At 43.4% G+C, this 12,861-nt stretch overlaps 1 protein-coding gene across 1 annotated transcript in view; it reads right to left on the bottom strand.

The window, feature by feature from the left end:
- SETD3 (SET domain containing 3, actin N3(tau)-histidine methyltransferase) overlaps window positions 1–12,861 on the bottom strand; it is a 39,830-nt gene that overhangs the window by 9,322 nt on the left and 17,647 nt on the right. Inside the window, exons 4-9 of the mRNA XM_032956223.2 lie at window positions 12,564–12,712; window positions 9,349–9,421; window positions 8,690–8,946; window positions 7,664–7,722; window positions 4,993–5,107; window positions 4,634–4,708 (exon numbers count right to left, since the gene is read on the bottom strand). Of these exons, the coding sequence (XP_032812114.2) occupies window positions 4,634–4,708; window positions 4,993–5,107; window positions 7,664–7,722; window positions 8,690–8,946; window positions 9,349–9,421; window positions 12,564–12,712 (728 nt within the window). The remainder of the gene's footprint in view (window positions 1–4,633; window positions 4,709–4,992; window positions 5,108–7,663; window positions 7,723–8,689; window positions 8,947–9,348; window positions 9,422–12,563; window positions 12,713–12,861) is intronic.

Consider the following 12,861-nt stretch of genomic DNA (forward strand, 5'->3'; position numbering starts at 1 on the left):
TGAAGCAACATCCATCGACGTGATAAAACGCTTGTACACGTGGAGGGTTTCATGACAAAAATTTGGCGCTATTATTACATGGCCTAGGAGAAATGTCAAATGATTAACCAACAAGGGTAGTGATCCAATGATCGATCAATAAAGTGTGAAATACATTTCAGCGCCATGATTGTGAACTCCTGCGACTCTGCTACGATGAATACAACTTCAGCGGCTTCACAGCCTCACTGCTCGGACATCCGCAGCAGCCACGGGTGGCGAGGTCAGAAAGGCCGCACGGCAATGACCACCAGCACAGTGGCAGAGCTGCGATGTTGGACACTTCATTAGTTTCCAAAAAGTCACAAACGTCCAATGCCATTGATATGACCACACCTTAATTCATGTCAACTTGCAATGCGCCAGCGGGCGGTATTCGCTCGCTCTCGAATAACAATATCACGACGTTTCGATCGCAACACAAGCAATCGTCATCAGGTGAAAAATATAGCGGGAGAGCTGCTGAGGCAAGGAGTTAAAGGTTTGAGATGGGTGTAGCCCAAGGGTCAGTGGGCGGGGCTAGAGATGAAATTTGCATGTAAATGTAAGATCGGAGAAATATTGACACACGAAGATGTTGGGGTAGCTATTGTATTGTGAATGATAACTTTCTATCCTTTTCCACCTCCATGGTGAATTTGATGGCTGGGTGTATGGAATTGATGTGGTTGAAGAACTGGTCCAGAGCTCGTAGGCCATGTGGCCAGATGATGAACGAATCATCTACGTACCTCTTCCACAAGGAAGGACGTAGGGTGGATGTCTGGATGGCATCTGTCTCAAATTTCTCCATGAAAACATTGGCTACAACTGGAGATAAGGGAGAACCCACTGGGGTACCTTCAACTTCCTACCTTAGCAGCGCTCCCACCATATATTTTTTCCTGCCTCAGCAGCTCTCCCGCTATATTTTTTACCTGATGACGATTGCTTGTGTTGCGATCGAAACGTCGTGATATTGTTATTATTTTTTCTTATTTTTCTATCTACGTGGCTTTACCGAAAGACCCAGGAATATGAATTCCTGCAGTCCTGAAAGCTTTAAGTCAAGATTCATCCCCATCCTACCAGATAAAGCCCACTGAGGTATGAATTTCTTTTTCATAAGAGACCTGGCCACAAATGATAGCTCATCAAAGTGGCTTATCATTTGGACATTTATAGCAGCAAATGAATCTAAAAAAAAAAAATATATACAGGTGTTTTCAGAAATTAATTAGTGTTCACATGTGATTATTCTGAACCTTGTTTGGCCACTGCTGTACCCCCACTTGTTGAATTTTGTTTCAACTGAGTATCCCCCTTTGCCTGACCCAACATGGTTGAGAAATAAATGTGAATAATGAACATCGACATTTTAACCAATTGTCCATCTTGTGAGGTATCATAACTAGCAAAATAACTTGCAAGTAAATAAAAATTCAACGGACACTCTGCATGTGTGACGCCATTTGTTCACGCTCACTGGTTACACTTGGAAGCCACATTGTTTACGATCAACGAGTTTATAAAGGTTTTTTATATCGTTCTAGATTATCATATGGATTAAATAGGTTATCTTAGTTATTTTGTATTGGCAGATTAATACATCATTATTCACCAATAACTCTCATGCACGATATAATTTCACACATTAATAAATCACCTCATGTACCCCTTGGGACATTGCCACATTACCCAAAGGGATACCACCGCCTGAGAACCAATGCCATACAGAATACAACACAATTTACAGTTGCATCTAAATGCAACTGCATCTTCAGATACTTTACAAGGGAAAATGAATAAACAATTAGCTATATATACACAGTGAGGGAAAACAGTATTTGATCCCCTGCTGATTTTGCACGTTTGCCCACTGACAAAGAAATGATCAGTCTATAATTTTAATGGTAGGTTTATTTGAACCGTGAGAGACAGAATAACAACAAAATCCAGAAAAACGCATGTCAAAAATGTTATAAATTGATTGGCATATTAATGAGGGAAATAAGTATTTGACCCCTCTGCAAAACATGACTTAGTACTTGGTGGCAAAACCCTTGTTGGCAATCACAGAGGTCAGACGTTTCTTGTAGTTGGCCACCAGGTTTGCACACATCTCAGGAGGGATTTTGTCCCACTCCTCTTTGCAGATCTTCTCCAAGTCATTAAGGTTTCGAGGCTGACGTTTGGCAACTCGAACCTTCAGCTCCCTCCACAGATTTTCTATGGGATTAAGGTCTGGAGACTGCCTAAGCCACTCCAGGACCTTAATGTGCTTCTTCTTGAGCCACTCCTTTGTTGCCTTGGCCGTGTGTTTTGGGTCATTGTCATGCTGGAATACCCATCCACAACCCATTTTCAATGCCCTGGCTGAGGGAAGGAGGTTCTCACCCAAGATTTGACGGTACATGGCCCCGTCCATCGTCCCTTTGATGCGGTGAAGTTGTCCTGTCCCCTTAGCAGCATGTTTCCACCTCCATGTTTGACGGTGGGGATGGTGTTCTTGGGGTCATAGGCAGCATTTCTCCTCCTCCAAACATGGCGAGTTGAGTTGATGCCAAAGAGCTCCATTTTGGTCTCATCTGACCACAACACTTTCACCCAGTTGTCCTCTGAATCATTCAGATGTTCATTGGCAAACTTCAGACGGGCATGTATATGTGCTTTCTTGAGCAGGGGGACCTTGCGGGCGCTGCAGGATTTCAGTCCTTCACGGCGTAGTGTGTTACCAATTGTTTTCTTGGTGATTATGGTCCCAGCTGCCTTGAGATCATTGACAAGATCCTCCCGTGTAGTTCTGGGCTGATTCCTCACCGTTCTCATGATCATTGCAACTCCACGAGGTGAGATCTTGCATGGAGCCCCAGGCTGAGGGAGATTGACAGTTCTTTTGTGTTTCTTCCAATTGCGAATAATCGCACCAACTTGTTGTCACCTTCTCACCCAAGCTGCTTGGCAATGGTCTTGTAGCCCATTCCAGCCTTGTGTAGGTCTACAATCTTGTCCCTGACATCCTTGGAGAGCTCTTTGGTCTTGGCCATGGTGGAGAGTTTGGAATCTGATTGATTGATTGCTTCTGTGGACAGGTGTCTTTTATACAGGTAACAAGCTGAGATTAGGAGCACTCCCTTTAAGAGTGTGCTCCTAATCTCAGCTCGTTACCTGTATAAAAGACACCTGGGAGCCAGAAATCTCTGATTGAGAGGGTGTCAAATACTTATTTCTCTCATCAAAATGCAAATCAATATATACCATTTTTGACATGCGTTTTTCTGGATTTGTTTGTTGTTATTCTGTCTCTCACTGTTCAAATAAACCTACCATTAAAATTATAGACTGATCATTTATTTGTCAGTGGGCAAACGTACAAAATCAGCAGGGGATCAAATACTTTTTTCCCTCACTGTATACATGAAAACAAATGTGTTCTTCGGTATCGGCTTGAACAGGGGCAGCAGTCTCCAATGGCGTGGAGTTTAAGAGGAAAATAATCCCAGAGGACACAAGCAGAAGATGATAAACAGCGAGGCTCCTATGGAGTGAAGGTTGAAGAATGAAGCAGCGAGGCTCCCACGGAATGAATGTTGAAGAATGAAGCAGCGAGGCTCCCACGGAGTGAAGGTTGAAGAATGAAGCAGAGAGACTCCCATGGAGTGAAGGTTGAAGAATGAAGCAGCGAGGCTCCGACGGAATGAATGTTGACTGAGCATATTTGTAAGTAGGAGGGGAGGCCTTTGTTTCTTAGGAGTGCAGACGAGTCAGAGAAATAAGTTAAATGAGAGAGAGAGGTGAGGTAAGAGGTAGGAGTGGCAATACCATAAAGAATATTAAAAAGTCTCTACACTTAACAAGAGCCAGTGGAAGAGATTCCGGCAGTACTGGAGACATATGATCACGATTCTGTGTACGGGTGCGGAGCCTTGGTTCGGGCATACCGAAGAGGCAGGTGTTATTTTGCATTTTTGCTCGACTGTCTTCTCCTGGCAAGCTCGGGTTATAGCACCTTGATGCCCATGGGGAGATTCACAGCCTTTGTGTGATCCACCAACCCTCGCCTCCACAATGCCGGATTACAGGCCACGTGGCATTGCCAAAACCGCTTCCTGCTGCTGGATGTCGGATTTGTCATAACGCTGACACCAGACTTCAACATCTGGCCTTTGGTCATCCCCGTTGGTCGCTGACCTCCGGGTGCCATTCCAACGCCCGTCTCTGCCGCCTGCCCTCTTCCAGTGCACTTCGGGTGTCGGGTGGTAAAAGTGCACTCTTGCACTGGGATCAACAGCAAAGCAGGAAATGCACTGCAACAGGTGCAATTGTTTTCCGTCAACGGATGGATCTCCTGTAATGTTTACCCACTTGCACTGCTCAACCTCAGCATTACATATTCACTGCCATGATTGGCGACATCACACATGGTAACCATCACGCGTCACTTTGCGTTCGTTAACAGTCAACAGCACTTGAAGCAACAATATGAGCAACGGTTGTCACGTGTGCATAAGTTTATCGAAAAAACGGACGGGCGCCTTTACTCCGTGATTTGTTTCCCGACACGGCGTCGCTCGTTCGGCGCAGGCTCGCGACGAGCCTGCGTCCTGTGCCGTACCTGGTCGCCGGGTTTGAAGTCGCGCAGGGCAACGCACTCGCAGCGGTCATCTTCCATGTTGTAGCCGGTTGTGATCTGCAAGACGGAACACATGGGTTTGTATCTTCTGCCAGCCACAGCCTGATGTAACTGAACATGGTTTGTTACTCTTAAAGCAGAATTTCTACTTGCATGTTTAAGTTTATTTTGTTTGCTACACGATCATGTTCAGCTATCCGTACTGAGTGCACACAGCGGCAGCAAAAAAACAAAGACCAAAACAACATTGTGCAACTAACAAACCCGGGGTACTTAACGGTCATAAAAACGAAATGCACGAGTAATAAAAAAAAAACACCAGTGCAGGTTGTGCTCTGTACCAGTCCATTGGTGTGGTTGCACATGTCCCACAAGGGAATGAGAGCCAGGGTGACTGTGGAGGCATCCTCCATTGGGATCTGGTTCTGTCGTGTCATCACTGTAGAAATTGCCCACCTGACACACACACAAAGACCCCCCCCCCCGTATAGACTTAACAAACTGTTGGGGCAAGTGCTGTTAGCGTGCACCTATGAAGGCTGGCACAGAACACGAGGGGGTGGGTGGCCAGCACCACGCCCGGCCACCTTTGTGTTCCCAAGTGGCCATGTTTACACACCGCACCAGGTAGTCATTTGAGGCTGAGTTGACCTAGGGGAGGGCGAGGACCAGTTCAGATATTCGTCATTGGTGTTGGCCATGAGCAGGAATTGAACTCGGGAGTTTGGGTTCGTAGCACAGCGTGCGTACCGCTACACTACCGCTCCACACACCCATACACATGAGATCAACATCATAAAGGGATGTTACGTAAAACCAGAGGTTAACTTACTACATCTGACATGAAGGTTTTTGCAGCCAATATAATGCCTTTTTAAGAAGCTGGGTTAGGTGAGATGGTTATTCTGACTACCAAGATCTTATTCTGACTTTAGATCATGTCCTGAAGATGCTTGGATTGGTTTCAAGCTAGACGTCACGTATCTAATTGCTCAATTTGGTTTCGAGAAATGTCCTTCAACTTACTGGCGAGCTGTAACGAAAATAATTGGTGCATTAAATTATCGTGCACCACGTGACAATTTAATTTGTTCGGCTGTGTCAGGTGGAGGATTTATGTCTTATGACATAAATTTGGCCAGATCCTTACATGACTTAACACAAAAATGTATTCTGAATCTTTCTATTACGTATCTTAAACACCATAATGGGCATGGTTCACGCTGGCCAACTGTGATTGTAACTGTACAGAATCCAAAATAAAATGTCATCATCCCTTTTACCGCCCTTGTCAATCCACTGCTGAATGAGGGCCTCCCCTTGATGCGTAGGTCGAGGGGCTTATGTGAGCATATTTTACCACGCTGGTGAAGGCGGTAAAGCACAATAATGTTCGTTGCTGCACTGGCATCTGCTGCCCCCACGTGGTCCAAGTCGATAGCAAGTCCAAGTCAAGGTCCTGCTGCTTCAATGAGCATTTACAGTGCTAATCTCCCATTATGATGATTGTAGTTTCAATTCCTAATGCACCGCACAGTGTCCGCTCGCTCTCCTAAGAGGGACACGGCTCAGGGGCGCGACGAGGAACCACAAACGAGCAGGAAAGGCAGCAGCTGCGCTGTGACCCGGTGCCAAATTAACCCCCAAGCACTGCAGTCCTATATATATTAAGGTGCTATTGGCCAATAAATTAGTGTTTGCATGTGGGAGGAAATCGGAGTCCCCGCAGACAACTCACGCGTGCAAGGGGGCAACACTCTATCCTGTTCTGATGGAAAAGAGTCCACATTTGCCTATCTGCCCAATTGCTGGCAAATTTGGTTAGTTACAGGAATGGTTAAACAACTATATATTATAATACTGAATGTAATCCATAATGCAAAATGATTCGAATTGCTACTACTGATAAGAATGGAACGTTTTTGAAGCTCTGCTCTAGAAATATAAATTTATTCCGAATAAATTTACTTTTATTAATCTGCATTATTATTCCTTCCGAGTAAATGATTTTGGATCTGTAATTAGTTCCTATCCATGCAAATTAGATATATTTAATATGCATACGTGCATGTGAATTCAATCAAATACATGCTAATACAGTACAAAATAGAATTGGCATTGGTAATTCATGCACAACCTAAACAACGCAAAATTTGTGCCAATGCACTTCACGTTAATCCATGTTTGTTAGAGGTTAGGCTGCAAAGTAGTTCAATGCCAACACTCTTGTCATTCAGCCTCCACCACCCGACAAGCCTGTCACGTTTAGAGAAGCTATTATTTAAACGTGCCATTGCATGGATCAATTTATGACCCATAGAACTCCTCACGGGTGGCATAAATCTTTTCACGCTGGAATTTAACATCAACAAATCGACGCGTCGCTCCAACTCGTGAGAGCTTCATCAGGTAGTGAACTTGGAGGTCGTGTGAGGCTGCCTCATCTCCACTGTACCTTCAGTACCCGCAATGACAGCACCAACTGGCGTAAGTCATTCCCGTATATGTGTCTAAAACTAAACGATTTTTTTTTATTTTACAAGGTAAAGCCCAATAAGCTATGTAGCTCTTTTTCAGAAGTGACCTGGCTATCACACACGATAGCTCAACGAAGTGGCTTATCACGTGGACATTTATAGCAGCCAAATACTCTAAACGCAAGTTTATTCTACATTTTCAGGGAAAAACCGGAGGGTCCGGAGAAAAATCCACGTGACCACGGGGATAACATGCAAACTCCAAATATACAGGTGTCAGGGTCGGGATCGAACCCACGACCTCCTGTATACCAGGTGAGGCAGTTAACATCTCGCCACCGTGGCGCCTCTTCGTTTAAATGGTACTTATTTCAAATGTCTTCAAAGGAATCCATTCAAATTGGACTTCAATTTAAATGGGATACTTTTATCCATAAGAGGTTTGAGTTAGATCGCGTAAATATTGTTTGCGAAAGCCTGCGTGTTAAACGGGCTACTTTTAACAAGTAATTTTGTTTTTTTAACAAAGACCCACCTGTAATCGTCGTACGTGAATGAATCCCTCAGAGGAAGCTTGCTGGCAGCCGGGTGATTCTGCAAATGAAAAAGTGACAAAAGTGGAATGTTTCCAATTACTGCAGGAATGATGACATTTATACCGCCGTATTTGATTTTTCGGTCGACTTATTTTGTAATTTTAAATTATTCTACCATGTCTATTTATTCTGTTCCATGTTCCAATCCCTACCACTAAATTTTGACTTAACTTTCGTGACTGCAGGAATTCATATTCTTTGGTTCTTTCGGTAAAGTCACGTAGATACAAAAAAATAAAGAGAATAAAAATATCACGACGTTTCGATCGCAACATAAGTGGTCGTCATCAAGACCGCTGATGACGACCATCGTGATATTTTTATTCACTTTATTTGTATTATTGTTTCTATCTACGTGACTGTACCGAAAGAACCAAAGAATATGAATCCCTACCACTAATAAAAAGTCAAAAAGATGTAAGAAATGAGCAAGGCTGTAGAGCTCTCGAAACGTAGAAGTTTGAAGGGACCAGTTTATATTTCGTGGATGAAATTAATTTCTGAGGCAACCAGAGTGGTCTGAAAAGCAGATGTGTTTAATAGTCAAGTCCACTAATTTCCTGCTCAAAAGAGCACCGAGGGCGGTGCCCATCTGCAATTTAACGCCCCAAGCCAGTGGTGAAAATTCCACAAGCCTATGGCAGGAGCGAGTCCATCCATAGGACAACAGCTGGTAACTTCCCTACAGAATAGTATTCATAAACTTGACCCTGCAGGGATGATGGGATGAGTTAAGCAACCAAGATTTTTACGAGAAATCGTCGGATTACGAGTCGCTCGCTCCACCCGGTGAGCTACCTGCAATTAATAAAAGTGTATAATTACAAAAAGAATCGTGTTTATACGGCCAAACGTCCCACAAACACTTTCAGATGTGGAATAATTTATTAACAAAAAAGCTTTTTTATAATAACAAACGCGACCAAAACCAAATCACAGTTTGGACCCACGGGTGCAAGTCTCACCTGCATGAGGCGGTAGAAGTAGGCGTACTGGCGAGCGATGCTCTTGTACTGAGCAAGCACGTCAGGGAGCGCCTGCGTGGCTCGGAAGTACGCCAGCTCATCGGCCTGGCAGTATAGCGGAGTGTCGTAGGTGGATGGGAGCGAGCGAATATACGGCTGCCAGAAGGAAGAGGGGTTGGCACGTTCGCACAGCAACTGCAGCGCCAGTGCCACGTTCTCCATCGCCTGCATGACGCGGTCTTCTGCCATCAGGGGACCTGGGCGCACGCGAGGGCAACACGGACACGCGTGGAGGTGCACACACATGTGCCAATAAGCACAGGGACCTAACAGAGAGATGAGGAAGCTCAATCAAAGCGAAGACATCATTCGTCTCATCCAGACTGTGTTCAGCCACCACGCTGCAGGTCACAACACTTCTCCGTGTCTTCCCTCGCACTTCTCCACTTTGGAATTGCCTCCCATCATCGTCTCGTTTACAAAAGCTATTGTAACTTTGCTCAATGAAAAATAAAACGTGTTAATTTTTATCCTGAACCTTCATCGTGCTATTTCTTGCCGGTCATTTGAGGTTTTGGGCCCGTGCTCAGCAACCCCGATTAAAAATGATAATCAGGTCTCCTAGTTACCTTAACCATGCCGGAGACGACAAGGCTTACCGAGAACAGAGGACTTCACGGATTCAGCCGTCATCGTCATGCGGCGTGGAATCCACAGGAACAGCTCGTCCGCCTGTGCAAGGCACGCACACACGCATGCACACACGCGAACATGTTCACTCACAGGCAAAACCCCGTAGCCAGACACGCACACACTTGAGACGTAACAAAACAACGTTTCAGTCCACCTGTGAGATGCATGTGAACATCTCACATGAACATCTCACTAATGAACAGATAGGTGCACCGCAGCAAGCTACATGTACATCCATCTCTTTTATCACAACAATGCTATGAGAAATAGTATCAATTATATTGAACACTGTTTCGTATATACAATGTAATGAACAAACGTGGTTGTTACACAGAGTGAAAACATGTTTTTATTGTAATGTTTGTGAATGTGCGGGCATACGAGTCTCTGCAAATTAGGCATGTAAGTAAGACTGTGTCCGTGAAGCACGGCACCTTCCTTCATGATAGCCTTGCGCTATGAGAATTCCGCAAATAGCAAATGTACCAAATTACTATTACTCTTTGGTTCTTTCGGTAAAGTCACATACAAAATAAAATCAAATTACTACAATAGCCCAGAAATGTGTGTAACGCGCGTGACGTCACTCCACATGCCACACCCCCCCGTCATTAATAATAAAATAATCATGAGCGGGTGCATTTTTACACTCGCGCGGAAGAAGGCGGAAAGATATTTTGTTTTCGCAAAGTTGCTTCAAATATGACGTTTCTTTAAAGAAAGTGATGGTAAAAAATAAATATACGCAGCACAGTGCTACATTCGTACGTGACGTCATTGCAAAAGAACCCCCCCCCCATCATTGCTATCATAAGCAAGACATTTTTTTACACAAATTCGCTTAAAATTTGACGTTTGTTTATTTAAAGTTAATCAAATAAATAATTATACGCAGCAACAAAGTGTATTTGGTGTCTTCATTTATTTCTTCAGCACTTGAAACAAAAGGTAAGTCTAATATTTGCTTCTAAATTATGATAAAATACATACATGTCTCTGTGATTCTCCAGACATTGTATCGAATTCAAATTTATTACAACCCCAGCGAGCGAAAGCAGAAGAAAATAAAGTATCAGAGCAGTGAATTTGAACTAATTGAAGGGGAGTTAAATGCAGTGCTACAGTGACATGAAGTGAGGTGTTTTATGACATAGTTTAGTGCAAGAATCACTGCCATTAAGATAGAGATTCACACAAAATATCGTATACCAAGGTTTCATTTTTTAAGTTAAGAAAAATTTATTTACGTGCAACAATTCCCAAAAAATTTACAATCACACAAGAAAACGTAAATGTACATCTTTAATATTACAGCTTCCGTTCTAGGACAGGCAAAAGACTAATTGAAGGTCAGTTAAATACAGTGTTACAGTGACATGCAGTGTAGTGTTTGATGACATTATTTTGTGCAAGATTCACTGCCATTAAATTTACACAAGATATTATATCTGCTCAATTTTTTCGTAAATATCACAGCTTCCGTCCTAGGACGGGCAAAAGGCTAGTAATAATAGAATACGACGTTTCGGTTGCAACACAAGCAACCATCGTCACGTAAGAATGAATGATAAAACACAGACACGGGAACAGCATAGGCAGACACACATGCAGAGAGAGACCCACACAAAGACACACAGTGCGAGACACACACCAAGACGAACAGAAGGACAACAAATCTGTGCCGAGGCCTTAAAAAGAGAGAGGGGGGAGGGGCGGGGCAGAGAGAGGACTGGGGAGGCGGGACCAGCTGACAAACGAGGGGACAAATATGGAGCAGTGTGGAATTCCGGATCACAGTGGCCAGAGCAAGAAAATCTAAAGTTTAAGAAAATCTAAAGTTTAAGAAAGCAAATTTAGTAAAATTAAGTGTAATGCAATGCAACACAGAGGGTCGGTTAACACACAGTCAACGCGTAACCCGGTTGATTAATGTTCTTCCAAATAATGATAAATTAGTAAAGTGTGATAAAACACAGACACGGAAACAGCATAGGCAGGCCCACAAGCAGAAAGAGACACAACACAAAGACACACCGAAACAGCATAGGCAGACCGATATGTAGAAAGAGACACACAACCCAAAGAGGGAGCAGTGTAGAATTCCGGAGCACAGTGGCCAGAGGAGAGACAATGGTTTAGAGCAAGAAAATCGAAAGTTTGAGAAAGCAAATTTAGTAAAATTAAGAAGTGTAATGCAATGCAACACAGAGGGTCGGTTAACACACAGTTCACGCAAAGCCTGGTTGATTAACGTTCTTCCAAAGATTGCTAAATTCGAAGTAAAGTGTGATAAAACACAGACATGGAAACAGCATAGGCAGACCCACATGTAGAAAGAGACAACAACAAAGACACACCGAGCGAGAAATAAGAAGTTTGACAACAAATTTAGCAAAAACAGAGAGTGTAATGTAATGCAACGCAGAGAGTTGGCTAACACACAGTTAACGCACAGCCTGGTTGATTAACGTTCTTCCAAAGATTGCTAAATTCGAAGTAAAGTGTGAGTTGTGAGTAAACGCTCCCCGTAGAGGTCGTTAAAAATAGATTTAAATTACTATTAATATTACATTTCCTAACTTTGTCAGAAATAACAGAAGTTGTAATTATCCAGCAGTCAATAAAACTATAAAAAACTAAACTATTATTATTTGTATTTTTTGGGTCTTTCGGTAAAGCCACGTAGATAGAAAAATAATAATAAAAAAAATATCACGACGGTTCGATTGCAACACAAGCAATCGTCATCAGGTAAAAAAAATAGTAGGAGAGCTATTCAGGCAGGAAAAAAATATTATTATATTACCAGCTAAGGTCCACTAAAACTACATGGCTTTTTTTCAGAGCGACCTTGTCACAAATGATAGCTCAACGAAGTGGCTTATCATCATGTGGAAATGTATAGCAGCCAAATATTAAACGCATGTTGATACTAAACGTGTATGGAAAAACCAGAGGACCAGGAGAAAATTCCACGTGACCACAGGGAGAAGATGGACACTCCAAATATACAGGCATCAGGGTCGGGATGGAACCCATGACCTCCTGCTTACCAGGCAAGGGAGTTAACATCTTGCCACCGCTGTGCCCCTAAAATAAATAATCTTGAAACTTAATTTCTGTAAGGTGTAAAAGCTTGCACAAACACACGTGAGTATACACAGGTGGGTCTGTCACACACCTTGATGTCTCTCATGGCTTTCAGGCCATAGCCTTCATCAGCAAACGTCACAATTTCCACGCCCTCTGCCAGGATGCCATTTCCCACAGCCCAGTTCATGAACTCTTCAAAAGACTCATCACGACTACCAGCATACACCACCGACAGACCTGTGTAAAAATAATGAAACGCAGATATGTGATTTACTGTTACGTTGCCCGTGATATCAGCCTCCAAAACTGGGCCACAGCAGTGGTGGAGTCTCGCATTTAGTCCCTCGCATTCACACGAGGCACAACAGGTAAAAATACGCAAACAA

Source organism: Petromyzon marinus, chromosome 17 (genome assembly GCF_048934315.1).
Source record: "Petromyzon marinus isolate PM22_M1 ecotype Great Lakes invasive population chromosome 17, UKy_Petmar_22M1.pri1.0, whole genome shotgun sequence".
Lineage (NCBI taxonomy): Eukaryota > Metazoa > Chordata > Hyperoartia > Petromyzontiformes > Petromyzontidae > Petromyzon > Petromyzon marinus.